We start from the raw sequence: 19,742 nt of genomic DNA on the forward strand, positions 1-19,742 counted from the left end.
CATAAATGCTATACAGAGAAGCTTCAATGCAGTAAATCTACAGATTAAGTACCAAATACCTATTATACAACAATAGAATTTGTATTATGTTATCAAAAACCACATGGTATTACACTTGCCATATTTTTCATTTACAGCTGCTTTGCTACACATGAAAAATACCAGCATCAACAACAGTATATAGACATTTCTTATATGTCACAACAGGACAGTCACAGGTGTCGCAGGTGGATCTGATCACAGTAACATGGCTGTTTTTTAAGCGCAGTGACTCATTAGAATGGCTTCCTGCATAATAAAAGGCCGTCATTAACGTCATTTGCACTCCTTGTTAAGAAATCTGCTGTGGAATGATTATACTCGGGCTTTGTTTTGAGAACAACTTGCCAAAGATTAAAACAGAAGTTATGAAATCACTTTTTTTATAAAAGAAATTAATCTTCCAAGCTTAAGCAGAGAAGCATGTTGTGAGAATAAAGCTGTAATCCTAACCTGTAGTCTTTAACCAGACTCGATGATTGACTGAAGGCATTTAACCCTGCCGAGTGCACCGCCCTCAGACCGACCGCAGACCTAACTGAGACCATATTTAGAGATCTGACAGCTCCAGCTGACGTTTTATCACAACAGCCTGTTCTGTCACAAGAGGGCAGTAAGCCTCCAGTTATATACGGTCCCACTACCAACAGTCCATCAGCTGCTCCAGTTGATTCTGCTGCAACTTCAAGTTCATCTTATTACCAACAACTCACACATGAAAATATAATTATTCTTACATTATCTCCTGCATAAATTAAATGACAGTTTCATATAAATTTCTTTTATTTGATTTGCAACAAAAAACACATTCTGACAGTTATTACCCTTAGCAATACATTCTTAAAGTGAAAACACATAATATAATCATGATTTTGCATTGAAATTGGAAGTCTACATCTATCTACATAGTATAGAAGAGTATTTTTAAAACTCCTCTGCAGCAGCTTTGAATGAATCCAAGCACAACTTTCTTTACCTACACTACATCCGCAAAAATGATCTTTTGCAAAGATCCTGGAAAATCTTCTTTTTAATAAACACATTTTTGATAACATCCAGAAAATAATGCAACAAGCTACATATTTCTATAAATTATACTTTGTGATATAAAAGACTTTTAACAGGATCACATGTAGCCACGACTGAAGGGGTTTAGATTGGTTTATGTAGAAGGTAGAAGAAGTACTCGATGTAGAAATACTGCAAAATGCGTCATACTACATGTACAACGCCGTTACCTGCAAAGGTTCCGTATTCCAATTTTTTACTTAATTAAAAGTACAAAAGGAGACGCATCAAAATGTACTTAAAGTATCCCCAAAAAATATTACTCACCATGCACAATGGCCCAATTCAGCAAAATAAATCTGATTGTATCATAGTTATAGTTGCATTAATTTGTTCATCACAATAAAATAGAGCTAATTTGTATTACTTTTAAGTTATTAACCATTACACTACAATTGTGAAAGCTATTTGTTTATTTCATACACTTTATTGAAAAATGTCATAATTGGGCTGCAGCAAAACATTTTAACACTTTGCAACATTATGTAGAAATTTTGCTTGGTTGCATCCACAGTTTTTGAGTGCAACACCAGTGTCATTAATACAAATCCTGGTCTGTAGCAATTTCTCAGATGTAATATAGGTGCTAACTACAAACAAAACTGCTCATTACATCACAACAATGTTGAAAACTTGTATCTTGAACATGTATGTGACGCTGTGATCCGACCCTCTCGCTGAAGTTACATAGTGAAGAAACAAGTGACAGGAGGTCAGAGCGGCTGAGACAGAAACACCATCCACTTTATGTCAAGACACTGAACTATCAACCCAATTTTAAAGCTGTTATTTTGATGTTAAAAAGTTACATAATGTTGCTTTAATGATCATTTTAAGCATACATTTTAAAGGTCCAGTGTGTATCTATCTGCAGTTAGCAGTCTGCCCCTCCTACACCATTAAACATGTCCTCTCTGCCGTCCGTATTTGGTTTGTCCATTTTGGGCTACTGTAGAAGCACGCTGGTGAAACACGATGGATTCTGTTGAAGACGACCGGCTCCCTCTGCAGCGGCGGTTCTTGGGGGGGGGGGGGCAAACAGGGGCCAGGGGCCAGTGCCCCCGTAACTCTGAGTCTGGACCCCCCTGTGGCCCCCCTGACAGGGAGTCTGCATCAATAATACAATGACAGATTTCTTGCAATGATTTTGTACTGAAGGGAAAGGCAGAAATAAAGTGTCTCAGCAGTTTACTACCCAAACAAAATTGCTGAAACACTGCTTTGTCTGAATGAGGGATTTATCCTTTTTTCCAGGTTGTATGTGCCCCCTAACAAAAAAGCCAGCCCCAACCTGGCCCCCCTATTAAAACTGGTCTAGAACCGCCACTGTCCCTCTGTAGATATTAAAACACTTATTCTAAGGTAACAAAAACACAACAGTTCTTAGTTTGAGGTTATTAAACACTAATGAAAACTTTTCTTACAAATAGCACATTTAAAGTTTCGATTTGAAAAATGGTACAAACACGAGGTCAGTTTGCTTTTTGCATATATGACAATTATTTTTTGGTATATTTGCAACACAGGTAATGAAAATGTGAATATATTTTTAAAAAAATTAAAAATCACCTGGGTAATAATACTTATGTTCATTACTTACTTAGTTACATTCCACCACTGCTGACGTCGGTGTGCTTTTGATGAGTTAGTAATTAGACTCAAAAATCTACTTTTCACCTTTAATGATTCATTGTGACAACTGGTACAATGATTATTACAGAAACACTTAAGTGCAGTACTTGAGTAAATGTACTTAGTTACATTCCACCACTGGTGACGTCTTCAAAGGGTTCTCCTGTTGAGATGCCCAGCATTTGTAAAAGTTGACTCGAGGAATGAGACTAAAAATCAACTTTTCTTACAAATAGCACCTATAAAGATTCATTGTGACAATTGGTACAATGATGATGTCGTTGTGCTCTTTATATTTACAGATATGACAATTCTTTATTGGTATATTTGCAACGTATGTATAGAATATGTGAATATATTTGAAATAAAAAAATATCACCTTGGTAAGAACACTTTTGTCAGATAATTAATTTTATTTAGCAGAACTAAAACAGAGCAGAACACAGAAAGACTTAAGTGCAGTACTTAAGTAAATGTACTTATTACATTCCACTGTCGAGATCCCCAGCCATGTATAAAAGTTGGCTCGAGCAATAAGACTAAAAATCAGCTTTTCTTACAAATAGCACCTTTAAAGTTTCATTGTGAATATTTGTACTTTTTATATCACAGATATGGCATTGGTATATCTGCAACGTCTGTATTGTGAATGTGAATATATTTTAATTAAAGAACAAATCACCTGGGTAATAATTAAAGAAAATAATATATAATAATAACTTCAAATAATTTTATACAATTAATTTAATTCAGCAGAACTAAAGAAACAGCAAAAAACAAACATTTAAGTGCAGTACTTAAGTAAATGTACTTATTACATTCCACCACTGGTGATGTCATCAAAGGAAGCGTCGGTATGGTCTCGTGCTCCTGCTGAGATGCCCTGCCATGTATAAAAGTTGGCTCGAGCCCCTCTCCTCCTCCTCCTCCTCCTCCTCTTCCTCCACCTCCTCCTCCTCACAGTGTATTGCAGCTTTAAACAGTCCACAATGCCTTGCGGTGTCCCAGTTCCAATGCGATGTATTTACCAGCAGGAGTACTGAAACGGGGGAGAGGGGCTTTTTCCGCAGCTCACGGGTGAGACCGCAGAAGACTCGCGCACACGAGAGGACGGACGCAAACTTCTGGACACAAACGTCCTGGTTTGTGTCTCCGGACGCGGCTGTGAGCGCCTCTTTTTCTCCCCTCCGCGTCTTTGTGTCCAGCAGCAGCAGCAGCAGCGGCAGCAGCGTTACTTTGTCGCAGTTCGTTGGGAAGTGATTTACTGGGCGATGCTGAAGAAGAAGGACACATTTTGCGGAATTCACGCCTCTTACCTGTGTTTCCAGCCCAAAGTTCAGCCCGGAGAGGAAACACTGACTCTAATCCTGTCTGCGGCATAAAAGAAAAGAAAGAAAAGAAAAGGTAAAAGACCATGACACGGTGCTAATAATGGCAGCTGAGCCCTGTTGTAGTTGTAGGAGGAGGGGGGCGCTGAGATAACGGGAACATTTGTGTAGTAGAATAGTTCTGCTACTCTGTGAGCCCACTAAGAGCAGCCCGTTATCGCCATTTCTCTCCAGCCTCGTCCCACTCGACAGCAGCACAACACCAAATGTCCAAACATCCAGCGCATACTGCTTTTTAATGATGTCTCATGTGTTAGTTTGGTGAATAAGAGCAGTTATACATGCGTTATAAAGTGTTTTAATGTGATTCAGATTGTTGTTTACTGTGTTTTGCAGATTTTTTTTCTCTTTTTTTCGTTGTGGACTATTGTCTCAAATCAGGTTCAGCATCTTCTGCTGTCTCTAAAACCTTTTACACACCAGAAATCATAACATCTAGATACAGAACCGCTCACAGTTCTCTCTTCTCTAAAGCCCCTAGTGCTCTTAACACACACCAGGTGCAGCAGAACCAACCTGTGGAGTTGCTGCACTCAGCCAAGGCTTTTTTTTTTTTTTTTTTTTTTTAAATGCTTTGTGATCCTCGAGGACTGCTCGAGTCTGGAAATAGAAAAAAAATCAGTGGACCTTTGCGACTGCGTTTCATAGCACCGTGAAGACCAGGCTTGCAAAGGAACTACCTTCAGTTCAGACTGGGGAGACAAAAAATAAACAACTCCTGTGTGTGGCTGCCATTTCAGCTGCCGTTGTAAAACCCATTTCACTTCTATAAATGCTTACATGCGAGAGCGTGTGATCCAGCACCAGATGAGATGTTCCACAAACCGCTGTAACATGTAAACCTTGGCCAGAGGCCCCGTGTTGCCCCGCTGTGCTGCTGCCCCAGTGCAGGAGCCTGCCGCCCGCCCCGCTGGCTCTTCAAAGCTGGCTAGTGAGCAGCGAATATGGCAAGGGAACAAAGGCGGCATTTATTGCTGGCTGAACGTGCCGTCCAGATGTTCGAGATCCTGCCAGCGCTGACCTCCCAAATGGGGGGGAGGCAGCTCCAGCGCCTAATAGTTTAATATCAGCCAGGCAGAGAGAGAGAGAGAAAGAGGGCGGTTTGCTTCAGGCCAGGGGCCACTGCAGAGCTCTCAGGGTGCAGTCTGTAGCGTGACTGGACTTGGGTTTAATCCCAAACACCCCCAATCTAAAGACCGGAGCGAGAGTGAGCACTTTGACTGGGAAATTGTGAGGAAATGTCAGACGATGCTTGTGCCTTTTTTGCGTCTATAGTTGGCGACTGTCTTTCTCCAGTTAGGTGCCGGTACAGTGTCACCTTTAATGGTTCTGGTGTAACAGTTGTCTTTATTGCAGACATGGTCATTGTGTTGCGACTAATTCAGGTGCGACACTTTATTATCTGAGAGGAAGCCGACATCGTGCACAAGAGGGGCTTTTAAAAAACGTCCTCAAAAAAATAGAAAACCATTTGAAACATCGCTTCATCTTTTTGTTTTTTTATTTGATAACGCTCTTTTCGATTGGATGCAGTTTGCTGAAGTGCCGTTTGCCTGTTGCAGAGGCAAGATCGCAGAGCTGAGGGACCCATAGCCCTTCTTGTCTCTTAGTCATGGCCCGTTGCATTCTCACAGCCCAGGAATGCATATCCTGGACGCTATCAGACGCCACCCCTTCAGGATCAAGGCCTCCTCTCTGGCAACAGTCTTTGCCCTGCTCTGCTTCGTTTACCTTTGCAGAGGCTGGCATGCTGATGACTATCTCGTCTGCTTCTGTCTCCTCCCCTCTTGCAAGACCCCTCAACTCTTAGCCACAGGGTTCCCATCTTGTCAGCGATTCTCTCATTAAGGTTCGACTGTTGCCGTCCCGATGTGTTTTAGGCCCAGGGATTACACCGCAGCTGCAGCACTTGACGACAATATGGAGGAATTGAAAGCGAGGAAAGAGATTTCTCCAGTTAGCTCCAACTGAGCCGCCACCAGCGCCTCCACAATAAAACCAGCGTCTGTCTTTGGCTGCTCACAGAGATCTGTTTCACAACAGATCTGTTACCAATTACAGCCGCGTATAAATTGCTAGTAATTACATGTTGCTCTACAGGGAGCGCAATTTAAATTAAAGTTTGGTTAGCAATAGGCAACAAGGTTTAAGTACTTGAACAGACTTATGTCTCATCAGTCTGTATGAAGCATCCCATTGTCTTTAATTGAACAGCAGTGTGGGGGAGTTTTGAATGTGAGGAACTATTACAAATTAGTTTCCAGTTCTAATCAGCTACTCGAATATCCAGTAAATTCTTTCAGCGCGGGCTGCATTGTTTTCCACCTTGTGAACAATGGCGAGGAAGAGCTGGTGTGTAATAGCGTCTATTCAGGGACGCTGTACTTGTGGAACATTGATGGTTTCCTGTGAGATCATTTTGCTCAACTCGGTTCAGTCGCTGCCCCGCAGGCATTTTCCCGAGTCGACCTCAGTCTCGGTTTTGTTTAAATGTAATGAATGCCCCATTTTGTTTTCTTCAAATGCCCCCTTGTTCAGCAGACGGCTAAACTCCACGATCCTCAGGCCAGTACGTGATGCGTGACAGACTGTAAATCCTCAGAGGAAGCGGTGCCATGCTTAAAGCTCCTACAGTTAGAAACTCCGACAGTATCCCTTCATGGTGTATGTCACAGCATTGTGGTGCTGGTGGTGGTGGTGGTGTTGGAACACCCACCGGAGCATATGGTAGGTTGTTTACACCAGCAGCCACTCGAAGTCTTTTCCCTGCCAGCTCGGTGTGCTCCTGTAGGCCTGGAGAATCGTCACCAGCAGCCGGCTGTTCACCTCACCGCTCTCCAGAAGAAATGCATCTTGAGTCAACAACCAGTGAACCAATACGAGAGTAGAATGATTGAGTTTGATGGTTTGCTGCCGTTGATCATCTTCTCAACGGAGCTTAGATAGAATTCAGGGGAATTTAAGCCCTCCTCTGTCTCATGAAATGCCGCTCTGGCAGCAGACGAGCAGCACAAATCAGGGAGCGGGCATCTCCCCAGGCTGTGGCTTTGACAGGCCAGAGGAACGGAGCCTGCAGAGCTCAGGATGGCACTCTGCCCCGCACCACTGTGCCTGTATCATCAGTTGGGTTTTCTGGGTTAATGTTAATGAATATGAATGTTACGAGACCGGAGCAAGTGACATTTATAAATGCCCCGCTGGGTCTTGTTGGGCTTCTGCAAGGAAGAGGCATCAAAGCAGCCCGTCTGTTTTGAAATGTTCTGTTTTGGTTTGAACAACTGTCTCTCTTGTGTTTCTGCGCAAAAAATTGTGTTTTTAATCAAAACACATGCAGCGTGCATGATTTCATGCAGGGGTTCTTGTAAATCCCTCCGACACAGTGTTGTATTTTCTTTAGGCACTTTCTCCTTCCCCCCCCTTCAGTGTGTCCAAACGTTCTCCCCCCCCCGCTGATCCACCATGCCTGCTTTGCATCAAGACCCACTCAGTCCCTATTATTGCGTCCACGTCCCCCTGGAAAAGAGGGTTAAACAAAATGGTGACAGTGTTTTGGGTCACTGCAGAAAAAAAAATCTCACTCAGTGTGCTTGTGTGTGACTATTTTCCTGTTCCTCTCCATCCTTTCAGCCATTTAATGCCATTTAAGGGCAGTCTGAAATGAAGGACAAAAGCACTTTCCAACCAGCTGTGAACACCAAGAATAGAGTAATCAGGAGCCAGGCCGCAGACAAAGATGCCGTCCGTGTACATACAAATGTACAGACTGTGTTGGATTAGTACATAATGAGACACCGACTGTACGTTTGTGCACCTTATGCACACCTGAATCTCTAAATCTGAGAGCTGCCCAAGGCTTTGTTTTGTTTGTGTGTAGGGTTGGAATGATTAGTTGATTAATCAGTGAGGCAGTCAAATGAAAATTAAAAAACAATTTTAATATTCTATTAATCCTTTAAGTCATTCATTAAGCAACAATGCCAAGCATTCGCCACTGTATCACTGTCTCAGATGTGAGGATTTGCTGCTTCTCATTGCCTCACGTGATGCCTTTTTTAGTTTTCGACCATAAGTCAGGAAAAAACAAGCAATTAGAAGCTGTCATCTTCGTCTTTGGGAACTTGTGATGGGTATCTTTTATGAAGTAAACAATTAATGAACTGGAAAGAAAAATTGAACTAAGATAATCATTCGTTGCTGCTCCATCTGTTAGTGGAACTCTTCAGAATGTTATTTTGAAGTACTCCCTAATGTCTTTACCATATTTAGAAAAGCAATTGGTGCAGGGTGTGTGTGTGTGTGTGTGTGTGTGTGTGTGTGTGTGTGTGTGTTCGTGTGTGTGTGTGTGCGTGACTTTGTGAATGTGGTTGGGGAATACGCGGGCTGGGGGAGGTGTAATTGGTGGGGGGTTGGCGAACAAAAGGACCTTTTGACTCTGTAGTGTAGGTGCAGTGAAGGTTAGATCCATGGAGAGTGATACAGATCTGGGGACATGCCATTCATTCCCTCCCAGTACTCTGTCCTTGAAGAAGGCTTTGATGGATCCCTCCACCTGGATCGCTGTTTCATACACTGTGTTATGGCCGTAGTCATTATTCACATGTTTAATGTTTGATTTGTGAATCTGGTCATGTGAGTTACCGGTTAACAAAGCTGAGTTTGTCAGAAATGTATATACTTCATACTTTTTGAAGACAGTCCATCAATAGTATTTTTCTTTGTTGTAGTTGTACTTTATTATAGTATTGACTGTTCTAATGTCTCAGAACATTTCTCACAATTTCTCAGAACCCAAAAAGACTTCAGATTCTGTCAAACTGTGTCCAACCACCAGTTCAGAAACTCTTCATTTGCTTTTTGGAAATGACAATAATGAAAGAAAAGCAGCAAATCCTTACATTTAAGAAGCTGGAGCTACCGAATGTTTGAGAGTTTTATATGAAACCGTTGATTTTCCAAGTAGTTTAAATTGTAGTTTGAGTGACTAATCAGTGAATTGAGTAATCGTTGCAGCTCTGCCGTGCTACATGTGTTACACAACAGTGAAAATAACTGCGACATCAAAAACAACCCCCACTCTACTCCCATGTGTTGTGATTCTTCCGGCTCTCCCTTTTTTTTCATTTTTTAATCACGCTTTCACACCTCCTCTGTTTCACTCTCTGTTTCAGTTCTCTCTGTGTCACTGAGTCAATCTTCCTGCTCGCATGTAATTGGTGGTACAAAAGCAGGAACTGGACTTGGGAATGTCTGCTGGCAGACTCTTCCTGCACCCCCAACAGACATGTACCTATTCATAGAGAAGAACAAAACAACAGCGTTATGGCCAGCTGGTCTTGGCATGCCGGGCTGTAGAGTCCATTCTCGACTGGACTATCCTTTTACCTTCAGCTACGGCTGAAATAGCCTGAATGTGCCTTTTATTTTCTACTTATTTGACGACTGGGATTAGAAGGTGTTACCACAACTGTTCACATCTCTGTGTGTCTTAATGCTTTAAGGCCGACTGAGCATTATGACTGCAGCCTTGAGCACATCCTGACTAACTGCTTCCTGTTTCCCGTCGCGCTTCCTCCCCAGTGAAGTAGCCGGAAGGGGCTTCGGCTGCCCTGCACCACTGGAGCCTTCAATAATGTCGGGGCCAACACACCACAACCGGCCCCCTCGCTTCTGACCCAACATGGAGCTCAAGGTCTGGGTGGACGGAGTCCAGAGGGTCGTGTGCGGGGTCACCGAAGCAACCACCTGCCAGGAAGTGGTGATTGCTCTGGCTCAGGCCATAGGTAGGTAATTTACACACACACACACACACACACACAAGCACACCTGAAACACAAACAAACAATGCTGTTAGAACTTTCCACAGAGTTGTAATGTTTACTTCCTCATGCAGCGAGCACCCGTACCCAGTTGCTTCAATGTAATGTAACACAATCTTACTCAATTAATGAGCATTTTTTTTGTAAATCTAGGAAGATGTTTCAAAACAAAGGCTTTCTATCATCAATAAGTCCAATATCATGTTGGAAAACATTGTGGTGTACAACTCGAAGATTGCAGACTTCTGATTCGTTGACGAAGTTACACCACTGATGTGAGACACATCCTGGTGTGTTGGTTTCACAAAGGGTTGTTCCAATACTGATACCAGCATCAGAAGTGCCTCACATACAGTGTTAAATGCTTTATTGGGATTTGGCAAGTACACAACAGATGTTTTACAACCAAAGCAGCCAATATCAATAAACTACAAGCAACGTGTGTAACTTTAATCAGATTTCAGCAAACCTACATTTGTTGATAGTTGATAGTTGATAGTTGATAGTTGATAGTGTCGGGAAGGTAAATGACAATTCCCACGTCTGCTTTGCTGAATTGATCTAAAGCCGTTTTTGTCACTTTACTTCTCAGTCTTATTTAACTGCTTCTGGAGTGGAGCTCTGGTTAAATTTAAGCAATGCATGTGGTTAAAAAAACTGACCAAGTTGGTCGGACTGTAGATAGTATAATACCTCCAGGTTAGCTTCACCTCCAACTTAAAGTCTTTTGTTCATGAGGGCAGACTGTTAGTCTAAAAATGTCTCTCCCATTTAATGCATCATAAGCTCTTGGATGTTTACTGTTATTGCCTTCTAGTAACTTAAGCAGTTTTCGTCGAAGTTGAAAGTAGAAAACAATAGAAGCCTTTTTCATAAATTCTGTCGTTACGCATTCGTCAACCAACAGCTAATTTAACTAAAACGCTCTCCAAATTACCTTTTGTGTCCTGAAAAGAAATCCTCACGAGGTAAAGAAGTGTCCTGCCTACATGTTAAGCTCCTGCTGTGATGCAGTGGGTCACAGTCGAAGGCTTTCATTGGTACTGTCGTGGATCTGAGCACCCCCTCCCTTCCCATATGGCTCTTCTTCAGGAACGGGGGCACTTGAACAGGCTGTATTGACATCACTTCCCACAAAGCGCAGGGAAGGAGGAGGGAAAGTCTGACTCATCCCTCAGTCTCCTGCCAAACTGAGAAAGCGGCACTTCTGAGCCCCCTCCTCTGCCTTTTTCCCTCTTAGAAATACATGCACCACGTCAAGTGATCAGACATCAGTACTGATTTAGTACTTTGGCATTTTACGAGTGCTTATGTCGACATACTACTTGCAAGCTTTGTGTCTAAGTTTCCGTAAAAAGCATTAATAAATGTATTTCTTACAAACATTGAATCGAATGTAAAATTAAACGGCTGTTCATAGTTCTGATACCAATTACAAAAATCCAGCTTTGCAGATCTATGCAGCCTTTAGCGTCTTTTAGCTCATTGTTTTGTTTTCCAGCCTGAGTTTTTACTGTTTTGTTGAAACATCTCACTCAAACGCGTTGTTGTTTGCCAAAAACATGCGACAACATGCTTGGCCGAAAAAGCATGACTCCAACGGGCATCTGAACATTTGATGGACACAGGGTCGTAATTCCTGTTTCATGCTGTTGACATATTAGAGTCTCTGATTGGTCAGCTAGTGAGGGTCATGGTGACATAGTGTGATGTCAAGAAGTCACTAAATTAAAGGCTGGACTTCTGACGAGGGAGAGAGGAGCTTCTTTTGGTGCAGACTTTGACGTTTTTAACTTTCAAAACTTCTTAGTTAACTTTCTGGATGCACAAGAATATAAAACAATGAAGAAAAGGAAAAAACTGAAAAAGCAAAATAGGTCTCAGTCAGTATCCTTACAGTTTGTCGAAACCATCTGCCAGCATGAGACTCCATTAAAAGACATTTTTAAAAAAGTGGTTTGTTCTGTTGTGTTGTTTACAGGTCGCACTGGGAGATACACTCTGGTAGAAAAATGGCGGGACACCGAGCGTCACCTCGCCCCGCACGAGAGCCCTGTGGTGTCTCTGAACACCTGGGGTCAGTACGCTGGTGATGTCCAGCTGATCCTACATCGCACCGGCCCCTCCCTGACTGAACGACCTCCCTCAGAAGGACCTCCTCTCAGGGGGCCTGAGCGTGGGCTGCATCGGCAGAGCCTCCCTCCCCTTGCTAAGCTTCGTCACCCCAACGATCGCTCCCTCCGCCGCCGCGAACCGCGCCGCAAGTCTCTCACATTCACCGGAGCGCCCAGAGGCCTTAGGGAGATACTGAGCGGAGGCAGAATCGGAGAGGCTGAGGCTAAACGAAGGCTTCTCCTGGGAAATGGTGGAAATCACCACCATGCAGGACCGGCCATCGGGAGTGCATCACCTGGCCTGTGGGCCTGTCGCATGGAAGATCTGGTCAGACTGGTCGGCTTGCAGAGAGAGACTCTCAATGTGCTGGAAACAAAGCTGGAGGCCTATGAGGCTGAGCTCCAGGCCTGGGCTGAAGGGCGACTGGGACGAGGTGGAGGGTGCATTGGGGACCCAGGTGGAGGAGGAGGAGGAGGGTTGATAGAGGAGATCCTGAGGCTAGAGAAACATCTGAGGAAGAATGAGGTGGAGATGGAGGAGGAGGAGTTTTGGGCCACTGAGCTGCAGATTGAGATGGAGAGTGAGAGACAGCTGGAGGAACGACTGCAGGAGCTACGAGGACGCCTGCAGGGCTGCGAACTGGACATCGAAGAAAAGCTGGCAATGGTACAGGTGTGCTATGTTTGGGAGATTTTTGGGATATTGAACAAACAAATAGTTTCGGGAAAATGCAAAGCAACCAGCTAACAATCATAGAATAACAATACCTTTCTTCCTTTTTTTCATCATAGTTGTTCAGCTGTTTTTCTAGTGATGTGTGTAGTCGGTGGTCTCTTTGTTTTTCCATATCTGTTTGTCTCTGTCCCATCAGAGTGTAGAGGCAGGCCTGGAGGAGGAGCGTCTACAGAGGGAGCGGCAGGAGACCCAGTGGGTGAGCGAGGCCGAGGCCCGGGCTCAGGTCCTCAGGGTCAAAGCGGAACTGAAGGCCCAGGAGAGACAGGCGGTCCAGCTGGAGAGCAGCTGCAGAGCCGTGGACAGGTCTCTTGGACAGAGCAGCAAGAAACTGCAGGTAAGATATACTTCATGCTTACATTACTTATTTCTCATAGCCACTGAGGAGACTATCTATCAGTGAAAATGCATTAAAGCATCTGTTCGTCTGAATCATCACACAGCATGACGCCAACTCCCTGCCAGTTTGATGAGGTTTTTTTTTTTTTTACAGTGAGGTCTGTTTACAGTTCTACTGCATATGTTAAAAAGGTTGTATAAAGCCTCTCGGGGCTCCAGAGGGAGCTGCGTGAAATATGATAAATTGCCTCAAGTGATGTGCGTTGGCTGAAGGATACAAGTTTGAAAGAAATGTTTGTAAAAATGAGTAAAAAGTGAGCTCACGAGACTTCTGTAGCCCACTTTGTATCTATTTCTTCACTAGCAGCTGCTATCATAACACACATGAATCACTACTTGAGCTGCGCTTAATGAAGGCACCAGGTTTTGACAAGGAAGTGAAATTATTGGAATCATAAAAGACAATATCTCTGGTAATGCTGCGTCAATTTACACCTTTTTTGAAACTGTTCATCATGATGCTAAATCATGCTGACGAATATATGCTTATAAAATGCTATTTTTGGTCAATTAATGCTCATTATTTTCAGAAATTTGTGTCTGATTCGTTTGTTGTATGTAAAATGAGGTTCTGTCTTGTGTGTGTTTCAATAATACAAACAGAAAACGTGAGAAAAAGGATTTATAAATGTGACCTTGACTCATGACACTGTATTTTTAGTCAGCACTACAATTGTCAGTCATGAGTGTCTGTCTTTGTCTCACTTGCATCGCCATTGAAGAGATGATTTTAATTGGTTAAACAAAATGAATAAGATAAATATAACAGTACGGTTGCACAATAACTAAGATTTACAAATATCTTGGGGATTTAAAATAACCTTGCGAATGTCCCAACGCCACGATTCTCAAGCACAGCCTCATACAATCTGTGACTGGCACTGTTTAGTTAGTTTCAAGCTGCTCGTCATGTTTTCTTGTCCCCTGGAGCACCACTCTCTCATGCTGTTTCATTGAAGGACATGCAGCACGAGCTGGAACAGCTGACCAAAGAGCTGAGGCAGGTTAACCTGCAGCAGTTCATCAAGCAGACCGGCACCAAGGTCACAGTTCTGCCGGCTGAACCCTCCGAGGATGAGAGTACTCACAGCAGTCACGGGATAGGTAATAACATTTTATTTTAAACATTAATGGGGTGGATTTATGTTCTCCTGAGGAATTTGGACTGAAACATTTAGCCGCCGTTTTAGGGCATGCTTTAAAAATGACCAGTTAGGTAACTGACCTTGTAGGTACAGCATGTAGTCAGTGACACAGAGGGTCAGTTCAGACTAACTGAGCTGAACCGGTCTGACCCAAGACAGGATTTACAACTTCATCACATGGGAACGTGCATGTTGTGAGGATAGATGTTGTTCTGTGGCTGCTTTTCTCACTGGAGACACATGACTTACTTTTACTGAAGTCCAGTCTGAGTCCGCCCGTGCATGAGTAAAGTCTGTCTGTTCCATCAAGGCACTTATTATTTTTCTACCTCATGCCTCGACAGCCTGCTGAGAGAAAATGACTCAGCTTAGTGTGTGTGTGTGTGTGTGTGTGTGTGTGTGTGTGTGTGTGTGTGTGTGTGTGTGTGTGTGTGTATGTGTGCCTGACAGAGAGAGAGAGAGGTTGTGATAGAGAGTATGGGATGTGGGCAGGGGTAGTGGAGAGTATAGTATTAGTTTTTACCCACTCCAGTGGCAATTACAGTCTCCATGCCAACAGCTGCCTGGATAAGGGCAGGCGTGGCGTCATTCATTCACCCTGCTCTCTCCGTCCATCCCTCACTCCTTCCATCACGCTGTCCCTCTATCACATGCTCAGCAGTTTCTGTGATGGGCTCAGTCAACCAAAGCTCCATCAGCCTACAGAGACTCGCAAGAGAGACGATACATAAACTCAGAGCAGTGAATGATGGGATAGCTGTCAGACAGCGGCTGTCCACATCCAAAACTATACAGTAACAATATAATCACTGACATATGGTAATTTAGACTGACTCTGAGGAAGTATGAGGTGAGAGCAGAGCTGCGCATTATGTGTTGTAACCGCGGGACATAACCACCAGCTTGTAGATTAAAGCTTGAAAGCAAAAAGATGGTTGCTTGTGGTTGCAAAAACACCAGAAAAGCTGATCCTGGTACACAGTGGGCAGTTTCTGCTCATGCCTGTGAGAGCTGACCAATCAGAGCAGACTGGGGTCCTTGAAGACAACACCTTTAATCACCCTCTCTCTGAACAGTCGACGGCGATGTGTTTTTTGAACATTAAAGCATGTAAACATTTTCTAGTAGACACCAATATTGAAAGTAAGAACCTGCATTTCAAAATATGAGACCTTTAAATGTTTATGTTCAGGCACTCCTAGGTTAATTAAGTTCCTATCCAACATGCCCACTGCCAAAACATCTGATAACTTGTGTTAATATAAAGGAACTTTCACTTTCATGAATCGCTCTCCAAATAATCTTCCGTGACATGCTCTCCATCATCGCATCCTCCTCTTCATTAAACTTAATGGATTTCAACTGTGAAAAGTAATGAACTGGGTCTGCATGTCCTTCTGGTGACCTTCCAGTTCATGTGTGAAAAGTCAGCAAGCTTTTTTTTTTTGCTCCCGGCCATAAAATTCACCGCAGAGGCAGATTCTGTGTGTGGCTCGGCACTGCCCCCTGGTGGCGCCTCAGCAGAGATATCATGTAGCACCATTTAAGGCTTTGTATTTCTTTTAAATCAGTTATAGTCTGGGTATTTATTATACAATTGAATGAGAATGTAAAATAAATAAATAAGAATAAATCTGATCAGTTAAAAAACTCTAAAAAGGACTTTATTTTTAGTGCCACATCTTTTGAAGCACACTTTAATTTTACAGTGTTTTTAAAGTTTTTCTCTCATGCGTTTTCACCCTCAGATTTAGTTCCCCTGACTGGTTCCCTGAAGCGTCCCGTGTCGTCACACACGATGTCCAGCCACCTCCGGGTCCTCCACAACCCTCTCAGCTCTGGCCTGAACCCGGAGGGGATCTACGTGTGAGGCGGTCACGATATGTGGCGGCCAAACACATCTTTTCTCCCTCCTGGAGCCCATTTCACTCGAGAACACATCTGTAAGTGGATATCTTTGTACAGGATACCTCAGTAGCACACTACTATGCACTGTTTTCCCAATCACATGAAGGCAACCTTGGGTGTAAGGACTCCACTAGTGAAGGACTGGTGTTGATCTTTTAAATGGAAGTCATGGAGCACTTAGTGGGATTAAAGGCTAGAAGCTATGACAGGAAGAAGACACGCAGCGGACAGCAGCGTTGTCTGTCATGGCGCACACTCCCTGAACATGTAAGGACTCTACGCATCGGGCTGTTGTGGACTCCCTTTATAAACATATCCACTTAATGTACTTTTACTCCCACTTTAGTACCTGCTGAATGATTTGTATTGTTTCTCACTAGCATCATGACTCCAAACTATTGCCTTCTGAACAGTATTCTTGAGAATTCTTGGTATGTGAATCTTATGAACTGTATCCCTAAAAATCATGTGTAATTCCTGCAGTGAATACATTCTACCCAGCATAACGACTGGTTCTTATAAAAGTAATGAAGGATCTACTTGTGTCTGTAGTAAAACTGGCTAGAATCTCTCATTTTTAGCATATCAGAATTTTATTCCTGTAGCTCTGATTGTCCGTTCATGTTCAAACTATGCACAAATGGTTAATAGTTTTGTTACCGAAGAATGTCATTGTCTGTAATGTACCAAAATGATGGCTTACTGTAAATATGTTTTCTTACTTTTCAGCTTTATTTAGTGAATTATTCTATTTTATTACGAAACTGTGCATTCACGGTTACAAAGATTGGAGTGCGCTCATTCCTGCAGTAATGTCTGCATAATGAACCAGTTAATTATCCTCTTAAGCTGATTTCTTTTTGTTGTCGTTGTTGTTAAGATGACTACACAGTATATTTTTGCCAAATGTATTACGCTTGATTGTTTTTTTTGTTTTTTTTCTTGTAAGGATTGGTTGGCCAAAGATTAGCAGGTCTTGTTGCATGATTGTGTCGTTAATATAGCCATATCTGGATGTGCACAGCACCCACAGTACAGTAAGAAAATCAATTAGTCGAGTCTACAAATGTACAAATGGTGGCATGTAAACAATGAATAGCTACAGCTACAGTGTGTGTGTGAGAGTGTGGGCGAGTCAGTGATCAAATCGACGTGCGTGTGTGCGTGTGTGCAGAGTCAGAACAGCCAAGGTCTGAAGCCCCTCTTAGGTTGTAGTTCAGCTGCTACTCACATCAAAGTGCCTTAAATCCATTCCCCAGTCGGCGTATTCAAATAATGTACAGTGAAGCTTTAGTAGGGACGTTGAAGCAATGAGCAGTAGTCAGCGTAGGTCAGATGTCACTCGATGTTTTAGGAGAGAGAAAACGGCAATAGCGCAGCAACAAACAGGAAACTATAATTATGTTTTACCTGTCAGTATTTTATATAAATGTCAGTGGAAGGAAACATCAATGATAGTGCTTTTGTTTTTCCACTTTGCTACTGTATTATTGTCACCGTGATACTATGTGCTGTGTCTTGCATTCACTCGTGATCTGATTTGCAACACATACTGTATACTATAGTGCTGTCAACCAGGTATGAACAGTGGATGTAACACAGAAGGAAAAGTCCACCCTGTAGCGTTCAGCAACACATCACCACTGCAGCGCGTCTCTCTCTCTGCTTTTCACTGAAAGAGGAGACCTTTTTAAAAAAATCAATGATAGCATATATTTGGGTGGATTTTCCCTTTAAGAAACCACTTGTGTGCATTTTTCCACCCGGGGACGAAGAAGACGTAGCTGTTTACAACCTGTTTATGTTCTAGAGAACTGTAAGATGTCGCTGTATATAACCTGTTTTTATGTTTTTTTTTCTTGCCTTAATATACTGCAAAGTGTCGACAGATGTATTGGCTGTAAGTGGCTGCTGGTATGACAAAGGATTGCATGATTCAATAAACCATCTGACGAAAAAAACAAAAAAAAAAGAGATGCGCCACCGCAGGCGCTCGTGGTAACCGTACGTGTTTGCTGGTGGATGTAAATGAGGAGGGGGGGCGGGGTTTGTGATGTATGGAGCAGCATGTTCCTCGAGCTTTTCACCACTAGAGGGAGACATCTACTCAGTAATGGTGGACACAACATGGCTGGGATAGACTTGAGGGGGAAAGCCACCTTTTGTTTTTTTTTCCCCCTGCAGAAGAGCGAAATGATAAGAAATGTTCTCGTGTGTAAAAATGCATATTCTCTGCATAGTGAACTATGTCACCTGGGTTTATAAGAGGATGTTGAAAATAAAGGCAAACATGCATCGGCTGAAACTTTCAAAGTTACTCTCAATCGTGGAAAGAAGACGCTGAACCTTGAACCTTGTTGCAGTTTGAGCCGAGAGAGTTTAAAGTGGAGGCTGCACCTTGAGGCAGCAGGGATAACACTTTAAAACCTTGAAAGTTGGCAGAAATTGGTCTTCTGGATCGCTAGAAGGAATAAACTTAAGATGCCGAGGTCTTAAGACTGACAAAATTATTCATACGGATGAAAATAATATCGCAGCCAGCCGGTTAATGGCAACAACAAAAGAGCGGGTTTGATCCGGCTGTAAGCTGCAGACAGGTTGGGAGGAGGCCCCCTTGTTTTTCATGAGCCGGTACAGACTGAGGGTAATCTCACTTCATCATCCTTCTATCACATGACATTTGTTTAAAGCCTTGGCTTACTGTACATTCCTCTGCAGTGACCTGTCAGCTGATCAGAGTCTTTGTAACAATACAGTTCATCTAATGGACTGCTGGTATTGTTATTAGCAGTGGAGGAATGTAACTAAGTAGTTTTACTCAGTGGTGGAAAGAGTACTCAAAGTCTCTACAGGTACGAGACTGAAATATTACTCAGTCACAAGTAAATAATATTGAAATAATACTTTAAAGAGTGCAAAGTATTTCTGTCAAACACTCCTCAGAGTGTTAGTTACTTTTTAGAGTTTGGTGTTTGATGCATCATCAACAGCAGATATTTAATTAAAGAAGTTTCTGTTTCTCCAAATCTCCTGCTCTGTTCTGCTCAGTGGTCACGCTCGCCTCTCCAAACCTGCTCCTGCTGCATAGATTTGTGTTTTTTCCTCTGTTTGTCAGAGTTTTCACTGTCCCGTCTGTGATCAGAGGAGCCATGAAGCTACAAAGATGCAGATGAAAGGTGAAGATGATGATTCAAATTGTGCTTATAACTCATTTTTTAAAAGTAACTGAGTAGATTACATGGTCTAATTCATACTTTAGTACGAGTAAGATGACGGACTTGGAAAAAAAATGCTTATAAAAGCACCAGACTTAATCTCAGCAGTTTGAGTAGTTGTAATAAGTTACTTCCACTCTAGTATTAAACTTGGGTATGAATTGAAATTGAGTCTTTCCATTTTATGCAACATTAAACTTCCACTCCACTTCATCTTACAGGCAAATACTATTCTTTTTACTCCTCTACATTTCTCCGAGGGCCGTAGTTACTTTACATTTCAAG

At 42.7% G+C, this 19,742-nt stretch overlaps 1 protein-coding gene across 3 annotated transcripts; it reads left to right on the forward strand.

The window, feature by feature from the left end:
* The first annotated feature begins 3,685 nt into the window (after positions 1 to 3,685).
* On the forward strand, positions 3,686 to 18,547 carry rassf8a (Ras association domain family member 8a). Of its 3 annotated transcripts, none has more exons than XM_030426823.1 (6): positions 3,686 to 4,143; positions 9,705 to 9,907; positions 11,925 to 12,730; positions 12,930 to 13,127; positions 14,158 to 14,293; positions 16,083 to 18,547. In XM_030426823.1, exons 2-6 carry the CDS (start codon positions 9,805 to 9,807, stop codon positions 16,202 to 16,204), a joined length of 1,365 nt encoding a protein of 454 aa, XP_030282683.1. In that variant the 5' UTR covers positions 3,686 to 4,143; positions 9,705 to 9,804; the 3' UTR covers positions 16,205 to 18,547. The 3 variants fall into 3 exon arrangements, with proteins under 3 accessions (XP_030282683.1, XP_030282681.1, XP_030282682.1); XM_030426821.1 differs by having other exon boundaries at positions 3,688 to 4,143; positions 14,149 to 14,293; XM_030426822.1 differs by having other exon boundaries at positions 3,690 to 4,143; positions 11,925 to 12,724; positions 14,149 to 14,293.
* The last annotated feature ends 1,195 nt before the right edge of the window (positions 18,548 to 19,742 follow it).

Source organism: Sparus aurata, chromosome 8, assembly GCF_900880675.1.
Source record: "Sparus aurata chromosome 8, fSpaAur1.1, whole genome shotgun sequence".
NCBI lineage: Eukaryota > Metazoa > Chordata > Actinopteri > Spariformes > Sparidae > Sparus > Sparus aurata.

What these genes read in the sequence shown, in the direction of transcription:
- rassf8a (XM_030426821.1), top strand. Translation starts at nt 9,805, where the DNA reads ATGGAGCTCAAGGTCTGGGTGGACGGAGTCCAGAGGGTCGTGTGCGGG. An exon ending in TGCTCTGGCTCAGGCCATAG is followed by an intron (nt 9,908 to 11,924) that starts GTAGGTAATTTA and finishes TGTTGTTTACAG; the next exon opens with GTCGCACTGGGAGATACACT. An exon ending in AAAAGCTGGCAATGGTACAG is followed by an intron (nt 12,731 to 12,929) that starts GTGTGCTATGTT and finishes CTGTCCCATCAG; the next exon opens with AGTGTAGAGGCAGGCCTGGA.